At 45.2% G+C, this 16113-nt stretch overlaps 1 protein-coding gene across 2 annotated transcripts in view; it reads right to left on the bottom strand.

Moving 5' to 3' along the window:
- LOC126183723 (thrombospondin type-1 domain-containing protein 7A-like) overlaps window positions 1–16113 on the bottom strand; it is a 1149604-nt gene that overhangs the window by 62714 nt on the left and 1070777 nt on the right. For both annotated transcript variants that reach the window (XM_049925914.1, XM_049925915.1), the window contains one exon: window positions 12826–13027. In XM_049925914.1, coding sequence (XP_049781871.1) covers window positions 12826–13027 — 202 coding nt within the window. The remainder of the gene's footprint in view (window positions 1–12825; window positions 13028–16113) is intronic.

The raw sequence follows: 16113 nt of genomic DNA, 5'->3' as shown, positions 1-16113 counted from the left end.
CGAGATGTAAGGATGGCGGAAGCAACGCTTTATATCGCCAAAAGTTGATGCAAACCATCTTCTCTTCAGAGAACCGGAAGCCATTTGCCATACTCCATGAGTATAGGCTGTCTAGACAACGCTGAAGGCAGCGCTCCAGGAGGCATGTTCGCTGGGCACTGCAGTAGATCGCGAAGTCATCGACAAAAAGAGAGCCTGAGACATTAGGTGGAATGCAATCCATAATTGGATTGATCGCTATGGCAAAAAGGGCTACGCTCAAGACGGAGCCCTGAGGCACTCCGTTCTCCTGGAGGAAGACGTCGGACAATACGGAACCCACACGTACCCTAAACTTTCGATCTGTTAAAAAGGAATCAATAAAAAGGGGCAGGCGACCGCGTAGACCCCACCTGTGCATAGTGCGGAGGATACCTCCTCTCCAACAGGTATCATAAGCCTTCTCCAAATCGAAGAACATGGCGACCGTTTGGCGCTTTCGCAAAAAGTTGTTCATGATGAATGTCGACAAGGTCACAAGGTGGTCAACAGCGGAGCGGCGGCGACGAAAGCCGCATTGAACATTAGTAAGTAGCCGTCAAGATTCAGGAATCCAAACTAACCGAGCGTTAACCATGCGCTCCATCACCTTACAGACACAGCTTGTAAGAGAAATGGGGCGGTAACTAGAAGGAAGGTGTCTATCCTTCCCGGGTTTGGGTATAGGAACAACGACGGCGTCACGCCAATGCATGGGGACTTGACCTTCGGTCCAGACGCAATTGTAGGTACGAAGAAGGAAGCTTTTGCCTGCCGGAGAAAGGTGTGCCAGCATCTGAACGTGAATGGCATCTGGCCCCGGAGCAGCGGACTGGGACAGTGCAAGTACACGTTCGAGTTCCCGCATAGTAAAGGGGGCATTATAATTTTCCAGATTCAGTGAGTGGAAGGAAGGTCGCCGAGCCTCTTCTGCCTCTTTCCTGGGAAGGAAGGCAGGGTGGTAATGGGCGGAGCTTGAAACCTCCGTGAAAAAGCGGCCGAAGGCGTTGGAGATATCCACAGGATCAACAAGGACCTCATCACCTGAAATCAGGCCAGGTACCGAGGAGTGGGCCTTAATGCCCGACAGCCGGCGCAGGCCACCCCAGACGACAGAAGAGGGGGTAAAACTGTTAAAGGAGCTGGTGAAAGAGGCCCAACAAGATTTTTTGCTGTCTTTGATGACTCTACGGCATTGCGCTCGCAGTCGTTTGTATCCAATACAATTCGCCAATGTAGGTTGGTGGCGAAAGGTGTGTAAAGAACGTCGTCAAGCACGGATAGCATCTCGACAAGCCTCATTCCACCAGGGGACGGACACGCGACGTGAAGAAGAGGCAGTACGAGGAATGGAACATTCCAGCATTGATGATAACAGCCGTGAGGTATTCGACCTGACTGTCACAACTGAGAAAATCGTGGTCCGGAAAGGTCGCCAGCGAGGAGTAAAGTCTCCAGTCAGCTTTCGGTATGTTCCAGCTCAAAGGACGTGGGGATGGGGTGTGGTGCAGGAGACGAACGACACAGGGGAAGTGGTCACTCGAATAGGTGTCAGAAAGGACATACCACTCGAACCGACGGGCAAGAGTGGTAGAACAGATCGAGAGGTCCAAGTGGGAGTAGGTATGAGTAGAGTCCGAGAGGAAAGTTGGGGCGCCAGTATTGAGGCAGACAAGATGGAGATGGTTGAAGACATCCGCCAAGAGGGAGCCTCTCTGACAGGATGCAGGAGAGCCCCAAAGGGGATTATGGGCATTGAAGTTGCCAAACAATAAAAACGGTGGAGGAAGCTGAACAATCAGGTGCATCATGTCAGCCCGACTAACTGCGGATGTCGATGGAGTGTAGACGGTACAAGCAGAAAAAGTAAAGGCAGAAAGAGTAATACAGACAGCTATTGCTTGGAGTGGGGTGGTCAATGGGAGGGGATGGTAATAGACATCATCCCGAACGAGCAGCATGACCCCACCATGAGCTGGAATACCGTCCACAGCGGGGAGGTCAGACCGCTCCGAGGTATAGTGGGTAAAAGCAAGACGGTCAGTTGGGCGCAACTTGGTTTCCTGGAGACCAAGGACGAGCGGACAGTGCAGGTGGAGGAGCAGTTGTAATTCCTCCCGATTAGATCGAATACCTCTTATGTTCCAATGTAACAAAGCCATCGCTAGTCAGAAAAGAGGGGGAACGAAACGAGTGAAGAGCTGGTCACCTCAGCGGCCGTGGAGGGCCAGGTGTCGAGGGAACAACGCTACAACCGGCGGGAGGCGGATCCTGTTCCATCGAGTCGCCGCCAGCGGCGGCCGCTTTCCCGGGTTGCGTAGGAGGGGCAGCATCATTCGCCAATGAGAGGCCAGCTGAGCGCCTGGCAGCAGAGCGTCCCGGCGAAACTGAGGATGGCCGGGAGCAGCGACTCACGGATGGAGCGTCAGACGAAACGCGCCGGGGTGGAGAGGGGGATAAAGATTTCTTCTTAGAGGCCTTCTTGGAAGGCCAATGAGGCAGGGGGATGGTGGGCTGGACCCGAAGAAGGTCCTCACGTGCGGGGTCCGTTTTGGAACGCCGGACCTCGGAAGCCGGGGTCCGGAACGTTTCCCCGATGGACACCTGAGAAGAGGATCATTTCTCAGGCGGCAGAGGGGGAGGAGGAGGAAGGGTGGCCCCCGGGGCAGAGGGGGCAGGGGTCGCGAGGGAGGAGGATTTGGGAGGGAGGGATTTGGGAGGCGGAGGCATAGACCCCGGATGGGGTGAGGAGGTGGAGGGGGGACAGGATAGGGGTGAGGATACTGGGGAAGGAGTGGACATGACTGAGGCAAACGAAGTTGTCAACGTCACGGGATGGAGGTGGTCATACTTCTTCCTGGCCTCAGAATAAGAGAGACGATCCAAAGTTTTTAATTCTTGAATCTTCTTCTCCTTCTGATACATGGGGCAGTCTAAAGATCTAGGCGAGTGGATGCCAGGATAATTGACACACCGAGGTGGTGGGGTGCAGGTATGTTCCTCACGAAGAGGATGTCCACAATCGCCACAAAGGGGCTCAGCCTCACACCGTGACGACATGTGCCCAAAGCGCAAACACCGAAAGCAGCGCATAGGAGGCGGGACGTAAGGTCGCACGTCGCACCGGTAGCACATCACCTTTACCTTCTCCGGGAGAACGTCCCCCTCGAAGGCGAGGATAAAGGCTCCGTTGTCGATGCGATGGTCTTTGGGGCCGCACTGAACTCGCCAGACGAAATGCACGCCTCGGCGCTCCAGGTTGGCCCTGAGCTCCTCATCAGATTGCAGCAGGAGGTCCCGATGAAAAATAACCCCCTGCGTCCTATTCAGTGCCAGATGCGGGACAATAGACACTGGGATGTTTCCTAGTCGGTCGCACACCTGGAGCGCCGCCGACTGTGTGGCGGAGGTGGTCTTTATAAGAACGGACCCCGAACGCATTTTACTGAGAGCCTCGATTTCCCCGAATATGTCCTCGATGTGCTGGACAAATAAAATGGGCTTGGAGGTGGCGAACGTCCCCCCATCGGTCTGAGAACAGACTAAATAGCGGGGAAAGTACTTCGCCCCAAGCCAGGGAGTGGCCAAGGGGGAAAGGGCAGGAGAACCAGAACCAGAGACAGTACCTTTCTTTTTAAAAGACTCGGCCGCAGAGCAACCTGATACATGTTGACGTTTCATCTGCAAAACGTCCGCCCCGATACCACCCACTCTGACCAGGGGCTCTCCCCACGGGTGCCACCCAGCCTCAGCAAGGGCCACCTGGCAGGATGACCATTGCCGGGAGTCCCGATGCCCCAAGGAGACGGGCATCTACTCCTTGGCCAACGTGGGGAGGGTGCAGCTCAGGTATCGGCAGTACGATCCCTGTGTTGTCAGGGGGCTACAACCTAGAGGGTACATGACGACCCCACCACAACGGGCTGGCTACCATGCTGGATTTCGGGTGCCATGGAAAGTCCATCATGATCGTAGGTGCAGATAGGGACGCACTATGGGCGTAACTTGTGCAACCCATCAGGCGTTTAGGCCCAATTTGAGGAATAGTGGGTGCGGTTACAACGCCGTTACAATGCTGAGTGCCAAGGTCTTAGTGCACTGAGGACCAGTGATACACCACGTAAGGCATCCATCCCCAAAAGGCTCGTACTTCTGTCGAATTTTGAAAAAAGGAGGTCAAACCCCAAGGGGGACCATCACATGGAATGCCGAAACGGTTGAAACTCCTTTTAGTCGCCTCTTACGACAGGTAGGAATACCTTGGGCCTATTCTTACCCCAGACCCGCAGGGGGGTGTCAGTGGAGAGGAGGATAACACCATCCCTAGCCATGAGGCAGTAGCGCAAAGCGTAGTAGTTCCGCAACGGATCAGAAGTCTTAGCGGACGGGCGATCTGGCCAACCCTTCTGAATACAGCGTAAAACCCGGGAGAGGGTAGGGTCAGAACCCGTAGCAGCCGCCAGCCTGTCCCCAGTGATGGGGAACCCGTCGACAACCCGCTGCTCGGCAACATCCACGTGGAAACACAAAAGTTCGTCCCTATCGAATGCCTGATCAGGACCCATGGGAAGGCGAGACAGAGCATCACCATTTGCATGTTGAGCCGTTGGCCGGAAATGAATCTCATAATTGAAACGAGACAAGTAAAGAGCCCAACGCTGTAGGCAGTGTGCAGCCTTGTTGGGAAGTGACGTTGATGGACGAAACAAGGAAACAAGTGGTTTGTGATCCATAACAAGATGAAATTTTGAGCCATAGAGAAAAACACCAAACTTATGAAGAGCATAAATAATGGCCAAAGCTTCTTCCTCAACTTGAGAATACTTTTGTTGGGCATCTGTGAGCGTTTTGGAGGCATAAGCAATGGGTTGTTCTGAACCGTCAGAAAAACGGTGTGCAAGGACTGCACCGACCCCGTATTGAGAGGCGTCTGTGGCAAGAACAAGATGTTGGCCAGGTCGATAAGTAGCCAGGCACGGGGCCTGTTTCAGCATAGTCTCCAATTTCTGGAAAGCCGCTTCGCATGACGCGGACCAGTGAAAAGGCACATTTTTATGCAACAGGCGATGCAACGGCTGAGCCACCGAAGCCGCAGACGGTAAAAACTTGTGATAGTATGCTATTTTCCCCAAGAAGGCCTGCAGTTCCTTAACAGATGTAGGCGAGGAAGGACATCGATCGCAGTGACAGTTTGCTGAAGCGGACGAATACCATCCCGAGAGAGTTGAAACCCCAAGTACGTGATAGATGCCTGAAAAAATTGTGATTTCTGAAGATTACACTTAAGACCGGCAGTCTGTAAGACATGAAAAAGTGTGCGGAAATTTTGAAGATGTTCTTCAGTGGTGTAGCCAGTGACAACAATGTCGTCCATGTAATTGATACACCCAGGGACAGGGAACAATAATTGTTCCAAGAATCGCTGAAAGAGAGCAGGGGCGCTAGCAACCCCGAATGGCAAGCGTTGGTATTGATAGAGGCCGAAAGGCGTGTTAAGGACCAGAAACTGCCGGGAAGCAGCGTCAAGAGGAAGATGATAAGCTTCTGACAGGTCAATTTTAGAAAAATACTGTCCTCCAGCAAGTTTAGTGAACAGTTCTTCAGGACGGGGCATAGGGTAAGTGTCGATGAGGCATTGAGCATTTACAGTGGCTTTGAAATCGCCACAGAGACGAATATCACCATTTGGCTTAGCAACAACAACGACAGGACAGGACCACTCACTGGAAGTGACAGGAAGCAAGACCCCTGAAGTAGTGAGATGATCCAACTCTCGTTTTACCCGATCACGAAGGGCCACAGGAATGGGCCGAGCCCGAAAAAACTTAGGCCGAGCAGTGGGTTTGAGCGTGATATGAGCTTCAAAGTCGTTTGCACGGCCTAACCCGGGAGAAAAAAGGGATAAAAATGTCGTCGACAAGGAATCCAGTTGAGCATAAGGAATAGCATCATAGACAATATTGACAGAATCATCTATGGAGAACCCAAAAACGCGGAAGGCATCGAAACCAAAAAGATTTTCTGCGTTGCTCTGGTCAACCACAAATATGGGAACAGTGCGAACAACGGATTTGTAAGATACCTCAGCATTAAACTGTCCCAAGAGAGAAATCTTCTGTTTATTGTACGTCCGTAATTGCCAAGTGACAGGTGACAGGAGTGGAGAACCCAACTGAAGATACGTCTGAGAATTAATTATAGTGGCAGCAGAACTGGTATCCACTTGCATGCGAACATCTCGACCAAGGATTTGGACAGTGAGGAATAACTTCCCTGAAAGGGAAGAACTGCAATTGACAGACAACACAGAATCAGAATCAGCGGCATGTTCGTGAACATCATGTATGCGGTCGGATTTGCAAACGGAAGACACATGACCTTTCTTTTTGCAATTGTGACACACAGCCCAACATTGGGGACAATCCTCGCGTGAATGTTTCGTAAAACACCGCGGACATGAAGGAAGTTGCCGGGGGTTTTGCTGCAGTTTCTTAGCGGGTTGTTTACGGCTAGGCAGAGGCTGTGCGTGGGAGCGCACTGCGGCCACGTCGGCCGGCGGGGACGCGCCGCACGCGTAGTTAACAGAGCACAGAGGTTGTATTTCCCTGACATCACCCCACGCCTCTATTTGCGCCCCAGCAGCGCGAGAAATTTCAAAAGACTGCGCAATGGAGAGAACTTTATCTAGAGTCGGATTCGCCAACTGAAGGGCACGTTGCCGAACTTCTTTGTCGGGCGCCGACCGGATAATAGCATCCCGTACCATGGAATCGCCATATGATTTTTTGTGAACGTCAGTAACAAATTGACACTTTCGACTGAGGCCGTGAGTTTCAGCAGCCCAAGCGCGATAGGATTGATGTGGCTGTTTTTGACAACGATAAAAGGGAACACGAGAGGCTACCACACGCGTTTGCTTTTGAAAATAGACAGACAGAAGTGAGCACATTTCAGCAAAGGACAAAGACGCAGGATCCTTCAAAGGAGCCAATTGCGACAACAACCGATACATTTGAGGTGAAATCCAGGAAAGGAACAGGGACTTACATGGTTGTTCGTCCGTGACATGAAATGCCAAGAAGTGCTGTCGAAGACGTTTTTCATAATCAGACCAGTCTTCCACCGTCTCGTCGTAAGGAGGAAAAGGAGGTATAGTCAACGACGAGAAATGCCCCGCATTTGATGCCGCGATGAAATCACGAATCGCCGCTGTTAGAAGCGTTTGCTGTTCAAGGAGATTTTGCAATAGTTGCTCGACAGTAGCCGTGGAACCCTGTGGGTCAACGGTGAAAAGGAAAAATCCCATCCTCGTCGCCAATTGTTATAACGTCAACTTTAACACATAAATTTCAGAACGACACAACACATATAAGTCACAGAGTAAGTTGACAAGCAAGACATGTGTACACGTTAGCATTCGAATGAGCACTGAGTCCCACTATAGCGGCCACTCTCGGCTGGCCGCTTAGGTGGCGCAGCTGCTGCATGGCTGGCAGATAGCGCCGCACATAGAGGACGCACGTAATTGCACGGCGGCGCTTTGAATGATCGGCGAGTCACAACATGATTGGTTATGAAGTGAGATAAATTATCTTTGAGGCTGTGTTGGACTGATGCTTTTAGCATACAAATGCAACATAGTATATTAAATTAGAGGAAGAAGAGGACTCAAACTCATGACTTTACATCTACAGTGAGCCAGCAGCCATGCTTTGTTTCGGAGACTGTACCTCTTGTCTTCCATGAAAGAATTTGGTTTCAACAGGGTTCTGTATCATCCTACTTCAATATTAATACCCATGAGCACATAAACACTGGACAACCTCATTGTTAGAGTGGAGGAGAGGTAATGTCCCATAACCACCACAATTTCTGGATATCACTCTGATGGATGTTTTCCTGTGGGATTACATAAAGTTGTTGGTGCATCAGACTCTAGTAAAAAGCAAAGAGAAATTGTTTTGTAGGGTTCTAAGTGCCTGTCTCATTTTACAACAGGTAACATGACTATTTGAGAGAGAGTAGCAAAATTTTACGCACTTTTGTAATGAATCTCCTGAGATTGGCAGTCATAACTTTAGATTGATTAAGCTGTTGCTGCTTTACTCTCTGTACAGTTTTGGCCACAACAGTTTTTGACACGCTGTATGTGAACATCTTGATACCAAAAATAATCTTCACAGGTAGAGCAATTTCCAATGGCAACTGCATGTACTTTTGTAAAAAGATCCCTTATGCTCTTTACATATATGTATATACAAATCAGTTAATCATATTATTACATTAATATTATGAAATATTGTCAGTGGAATGCACCAAAGAACATTATGTGTTAGATACCACTGATGACTAGTGACACCCGTAGCTAGTCTGGTAAAATAAAATACTACTGGCAAGTGGTGTCTGTCAAACAATTAATTAATAATATAACATATTTAAAACCCTGTATATCTCAGTGTCTTATATGCTTTTCTCAATAAGTATTTACAGCAATAAGCATTGGAATATGTCTGGTGATACTAAACGCATAATTCTAATAATAATAATTGATGATGTGGTTACATGTTTTTGGTTTGGTGATGTTGTACCAAGCAACCAAGACAATGGTGGCACAACCAAGTCACTACAAGTTATGCCCATGCTTGCCCAACCATTCATTCTGTTTCCTAATGTAGAATAAATTAAAAACTACACAAGGGTAAAAATTGCCAAAGATTCTTGCCATGTGTCCTGCTGTGACAGAATGATCATATGGCTGATATAAATTCACAAGTCTGGAAATTAAACACATATGTATATTTCATCATTCTCATGGTGCAAACTCCCATGAGATAAACACATGTAATAACATCACTGTAAGTGTATCAAGCACTGCAAGCCTCAATATGGAATGCAGCACGTAATTTTACTATGTTCTGACAAAAGATCTCAAAACACACTGTACTCTTATGTAGGACTGACACACTACTAACTTGCTAACATAATTTTTTAAAGAAAAATTTTATGTACTGTGACTTTGGCTTCACTATTGTAGTGTCAAATAAACCTTTAACTTATATTACAGTCACAATTCTTTATGACAATTATGTCGAAATATAGAAAAATAATTAACCATTGAAAATAATAATAGTCAGATTTTTCAAGGGTTATTATTGTTGTCATTATTGTTATCATTCTGAAAATAGGGTTGATAAAGTTTTGCTTGCTAGTCTATCCTGTTAAAGCCTCTTCATCTCTACATAACTAGTGCAATACATACCTGCTTGAACCTGTTTACTGTAATTGAGATTTGGTCTCCCTATGCAACATCCCACACACACACCACACAGTGACACTTTTGTCCCTTACCAAATTAACTATTCCTTTGTGCCTTAGAATGTGTTGGCTCAATCAATTCTTTCATTTACTCAGGTTACACTGTGAATTTCTTTTCTCTCTGGTATGATTCAGTGACTCTTAATGAGCTATCTGATCTACCCATCTAATCAACATTCTGTCTACTTTAGATATAATTGCATAATATGATAACAATCATAACTGGCTTCAGATATATGCTAGCCATCTCCAGATTCTACACATAATAAGTGCATTTGTTCACCACATGCTAGCTGTGATATATGGAATGTGAAGATGGCCAATGCATGGTGGAAAACAATTATGACTGTTGTAATATTATGTGATTGTATCAAGTATCATATGAAGCACTGACATAGTGTTGTAGACATTATATGGTGCAGTTGACCGTGAGGCTGTGTGGCCACTTTTCACTAACAGTCAGTGCAGATACTGCTTTTTCCCTATGAATTGAGTGAGGTGACAGTGGTAAGGCTTTGGACTAATGTATGGGAGCAGTAAAGTTCAAATCCCTGTCCCACCATCATGATATACATTTCCCATGGTTGTCCCTTTAAACTGAATGCCCAGATGGTTCCCTGAAAAGGATGTGGTCAGTTTACTTTCCATGTTTCCTCAATCTATATTCAAGCTCAATCACTAATGATAAAATCATTTACAGACCATAAAATCCTAATCTTACTTCCTTCTACTGTGTGGCCTGAGCACTTTGGGTATTGCTAGGATATCTAGCAGCACACCCCAAGATTTAGGAAACTGATAAACCATGTTTCACCACACAAGGTGTTTTCCATGCTCACAGTTGGTATGTAGGGACATAGATCAATCCAGATGCATTTTGGGAATCCCACTGCCAACAAACACTTTCTCTCAATGTTATGATAAGGAATGCCAGTGGGTTGCAAATTGGGTCACATCTACACCCTGCTTGGCTATCTGGACCTTTCTACCAATACTTTTCAGATGACAACCTACCACAGTTACTTCAGGATATGCCATTAGTTGTACACAATGATCCATGGAGTGTGACTCATGTTACACCAGTACAGCTTCGTTAGACAGCAAGGCAGTATATAAATTGACACTACTTTGGGTGACGGATTATCCATGGTCAGCCAGTAGGTTGTTCACACAGATATACAGACTAAAGTCAGACAGACTACTACTGGTGGGGTCATTTGAAGATACAGTTGTATTCACTAACTTCATCGCTCTAAATCCAGTGTATACCTACCAACATAGCATTCCAGCTAATCTCACTGCACTGAAATGAGTGAAGTGGTCACACTCTGGTTGTAATTGAGCTTGTATGAATATGGGCAGCCCACATTTTGAGCCCATGCTGCACCCATGCATATAAATAAATCACTAGAAATCTGTGTTACTTTTATTTGTACATGCCACACAACCATCAATTAATGAGAGATAATTAGCTACATTTGGATAAAAACATGAGTAAGGTTGTCTATTGGTTATGTCTTCAGCACACTTGGGAGAACAGACTGCCAGCATATTACTTCACATAACATGCATGGTGGCTGTGTGCACTGCCCTACTCAAAGGAAACACCTATTCACTTTCTACCTAAAAAAATGTGATTTCTGCACTTAGGATGATGATTAGCATTTATGATAAAGAGAACATTTTTTGTTGATTTTTGCACACTTTGTTGTAGTGCATTACGTAAATTTGCTTCATACTTGTGTTTGCAAGATTCTAAACAATTTTAGGGTGCCAACCACTGTCTAATCAAGGTGTACTCTCTGTAGGGCAAATTTCAAGATTGTTCCTACTATGAGGCACTTGCAGCTACCAGTCCCATCCTTGCCAAAGTTGACCAACACTGATGAGCCATACGACTGCACAGATTGAATATAACTTGGCGGGGTAGTGGGCAGGTAACCTAGTAAGGGAAATATACATGTGGAGCAGATTTGAAAGGGGAATCATTATATCCATGATAGAGGCTGTTAAGGTTCAGTGTGTGGGAATGAGCATCTTGAAAACAGCAGAGCTGGTCAACTGTTCATGTGTTGCTGTCATGAGCATCTATAGAAAGTGGTTGAAGGACAATGAAACCACAAGTAGGTGCTTAGGTGCTGGATCTCCATGCCTCATCACTGAATGTGGAGGATACGTTTTCCCACTTTGCAAAGGAGGATACATGGCAGTCTGTGGCAGATATGTGGCAGGGTAAAATTCTGATGCAAGAACAATTGTTTCAAAGCACACTGTTGAGTACACATGGTCGAACATGGAACTTCACAGCAGATGGCTCCTACATGTTCCCACATTGCCCCCGATGACATTGTCAATTACAATTGCAGTGGGTACAGGATTACTAAGACATGACTGTGGATCAATGGAAATGTGTCATCTGTTTGAATGAACCACATTTCTTGTTACAGTATGTCAATAGCTGTACCTGGATATGCCATCATCCAGGCAAGCAGATACTCAAAATGTGCAGTATGCCATGGATGCAGGCCAGTGGGGGCAGTGTTATGCTGTGAGGGACACTTGCCTGGGCTTATGTGCAACCTGTGGTAGTAATCAAAGGCATTGTGAATGCTGAGGGCTACAGGTCACCTGCATCCCTCCACACTTGATCACCTTGATGGAGATGATATTTTCCATCATGACAACTGTCTGTGTCACAAGCTCTAAATCATACTACAGTGGTTTGAAGAGCATGACAGCGAACTACACTGACATATTGGCTACCAAATTTGCTGTGATGTACTGAAGTGGAAGAAAACTATCAATGCAGGTGTCCAGGGTTTGGTTGTAATGTGCAGCACAGTTTTAATCTATCGCCCTTCATGTCAGCCTATACTGCTCTAATAAGAACACTATTCCACCTAAACTCAACTTTAAATTTGTTGTTAAGTCATTCTCCATGTTGCCATTCCCTGTGGAGGTACTAGTTTTGCAGCACGTGGGGAGCTATACAAAGCAGTTGTTTTTGCAAAAGTAGATTGGAGCTTCTAGTTAGTCTAGGAAGTGTGTTTGCATCACTCCTTTGGAAGAACACTGTGCAGCACCTGGGGAGCTTTACAAAGGAGTTGTTTTTGCAAAAGTAGCTTGCAGCTTCTAGTTAGTCTAGGAAGTGTGTTTGCATCACTCCTTTGGAAGAACACTGTCTGCCAATACAGTTGTCTTTAAACAAACCTCAGTCAAGGACAATGAGGTTCATGCCAGCATGTAATGCGGTTATAAGTGAAGGACTTTGCAGTCATCGGCAGGTGTGAAATTAAGAAACAGTCTTATATAATATGACATATGATGAATTGAGCTAATAAAATTTTTGGTGGCCACTAGAGTGAAAGTAGTACAAATCATTATGTAGTTAATTAACATTATAATGATATCACTATACTGCAACACTAGTACTCTAAAATGTGAGAAATTTACTCTGAAAATAATTTTTTTGAGAGAAAGGAATTTACAAACCATTAGAAGAACTCTGACAGTTCCGGTGACAGTGTGACCAGTGACTCCATTCTGAAACCTGACAGTCACCCTTGCATGGCGCATAGCATTTATCAGTTGTGTGTATGTCTGGAGCATCTCCACATAGATAATCATCTACAGGTTCACCATCTCTTAGGCATGTCACATTTCTTGTAATAGTACCATGTCCACACCATGCTCCCTTAAACAAAAAAGTTGTATAAATTTATTACTATGAGCTAAAAAAATCTTTATTACCAATTTTTTTATATGACTTCACATTTAACAACTGTACTGTATGCACTAAAGTAATTACAAAATGGATATAGTAGCATAAGGAATTGTGTAGGTGTCTTTATGTTCATAGGTACGAATTCTCAGAAAAGAATAAGGAAGACATAACTTATCAGTGGGAAAAAAACACGTCTACACAAAATATACAGAAGGTCAGCAACTGAAAAGCATAAAGGGAATATATTATAACATTACAGAATATGGCAATAGATTAGAATGAGTATTTACAGATCCCAATATGTAATATATATGCTAATAACAAAACTGTAAAACTGTTGTGTCTGTATGTGTGTATGTTTGAACACACTAATATCCAAAACTTCTAGACGAATTTTAAAAATTATTCCATTCTGCGGTGGAAGATCAATGCAGAAACCTCACTGTAAGTTGATTGTAAAAACACAATTGCAGATTTATAATTTATTTAATTTGTGTTTCACATGGGTAGTCCTATCTGGGTGAAACAATAAATAAATTACAAATCTATAACCTATGACTGTTTTTGCAATCAGCAGATGAATTTTTATGGAGTTTTTACAGGTAACTTGAGTGTAACCTGGGGTCAACAACAGATATAATTTCACAAAAATAGGATCACAGAAAAAATATTGCAATTTAAAATTTTATAAATGTGAAAGTATGTTTGTGTGTTACTTTTTCATGATTAAACTGCTGAATCAGTTTTGACGAAATTTGGTATGGAAATACCTTCAACCCTGAGGAAGAACACAGGCTATGATAGAACATAAAAAGAAAAGTTGATGCTTAAAAGTGTGAAGTGGAGCATGGAACACATTCTATTTTTACATCAGTGAGCATAAGCCATGCTAAAAATGTTTAAATTTGTTGCATAATATACACGCTATATAATGTATAGCTACTTTGCACTTGCACTGTGATTAGCATAAGTGGCAAGGAAAAATGTCACTGTGAAGGCACTCAAAAGGGGTCTCAGTGTCATGACGGCTCCTAGAAATGTGCCCATTTCAGGTTCAAATGGCTCTGAGCACTATGGGACTTAACATCTATGGTCATCAGTCCCCTGGAACTTAGAACTACTTAAACCTAACTAACCTAAGGACATCACACAACACCCAGTCATCATGAGGCAGAGAAAATCCCTGACCCCGCTGGGAATCGAACCCGGGAACCCGGGCGCGGGAAGCGAGAACGCTACCGCACGACCACGAGCTGTGGACCCATTTCAGGTTTCATTAGAGAAGTGCAGCAAGTAACCAACACACTACCACCAAATGTGGCAGAAGAAATTCACCAGAAGACCTACAGGTGCTCATTAATACACAGTCCCCAAAACTGAATATCTCAAGTGATGAGAGGCTCACACTCAAGAGGCTCCGAGAAGATAGCAGTATCATGGTGTTACAAGCAGACAAAGGGAACTCCACAGTCATTTTGCAGCAGGCTGATTACGATGAGAAAGTGAATAAGTGCATCAACTTCTGTAGGACCATGCATACAGACTTTCTAAATGAGACACTGTGAACAAAGTGGACATGAAGGCCAGAACTCTCTCGAACAAAACCAGTATGCTTGACAAGGTCATCAAACAACTATGAACGAGAGTTCCAGTTCCACCTAGACTAGATTGGCTGCTGAAAGTACACAAAGGGGATGTGCCACTGTGCACAATAGTCAGCAGCACTGGGTGCATCAACATATCCAACAGCCAAATACTTAAAGAAACTGCTGTTTCCATTTGTGTGGAGGTGTATTCACCACATTCACAGTTCAGAAAAGTTCTTGTAAAGTCTTAAGAAACTACATACTACAAAATTTGTTATAATGATCAGTTTTCACGTGGTATCCCTGTTCACCATTGTGTCACTCAGGGACTCTCTGGAACTGGTTGCAGAGAAATTTGACAGCGCTCTGTTGGGCCTGTTTGGGAACATACTCACCTGAAGTTACTTTCTGTATGGAGGCCAATAGTACAAGCAGACAAATGTTCAAATGTGTGTGAAATCTTATGGGACTTAACTGCTAAGGCCATCAGTCCCTGAGCTCACACACTACTTAACCTAAATTATCCTAAGGACAAACACACACACCCATGCCTGAGGGAGGACTCAAACCTCCACCGGAACCAGCCGCACAGTCCATGATTGCAGCGCCTTAGACTGCTCGGATAAGCAGACAAATGCTGTAACTATGGGCAGCCCTCTGTTTCCGGTGGTTCCCAACATGTTGCTGGAGGGTTTAGAAGAAGAGGCGTCAGGGATGGCGAGGTACAAACCAATGTGCTTCTTTATGCACATGAATGGTACGTTTGCGATCTGGCCTCATGGCAGGGAGAGGCTCAATGAGTCTCTGGAACATCTTACCTCATGCCATCCAAATATTAAGTTCACTATGGAACTGGAAAAGGATAGCCCATTTTCATTTCTGGATATACCTGTCAAAAGGAGAGCAGATAGGTCATTTGGCCACAGTGTGTATTGAAAACCTACAAATACTGACTTAAAACTGAAAGCTAGAAGTGGTCACAACTCAATGTAGAAGAATGGAGTTCTGACGACATTAGTCCACAGGGCACACAACTTGTCAGACCCAGATAGTTTGGGAGCAGAAATACAGCATCTACAATCAATGTTCTGCTAGAATTGATACATGGCCCAACAGATTAAGAAGGTCCTTCAGCCAGCCACTTTGCCATACAATCTAAAAGAAAAGCACAATTAGGCAAGGGCTGTTTTGTACAGGCCCTGTGTGGGATATACTTCTGTCAAAATCAGCAGGATTCTCAGGAAGCATAACATTAAGTGTGTGTTCTGTCCACCTGCCAAAATAAGAGGACTTCTGGGAAATGTGGAAGGTCACCTGGGAATATGAAAACTAAGAGTTTATAATATATCCTGCCAAAGTGGCATCTCATATATTAGCTAAATAACTAGGACTGTCGACATCTGATGTGAAGAATATAAGAGGCACAACAGACTAACATAGGTAATGAAATCAACTATTATTGACCACTGT

The sequence above is a fragment of the Schistocerca cancellata genome, chromosome 4 (assembly GCF_023864275.1).
Source record: "Schistocerca cancellata isolate TAMUIC-IGC-003103 chromosome 4, iqSchCanc2.1, whole genome shotgun sequence".
NCBI lineage: Eukaryota > Metazoa > Arthropoda > Insecta > Orthoptera > Acrididae > Schistocerca > Schistocerca cancellata.
Note: the sequence above shows the minus strand (reverse complement) of the source record. Positions and strands in the feature narration are given on the sequence as shown.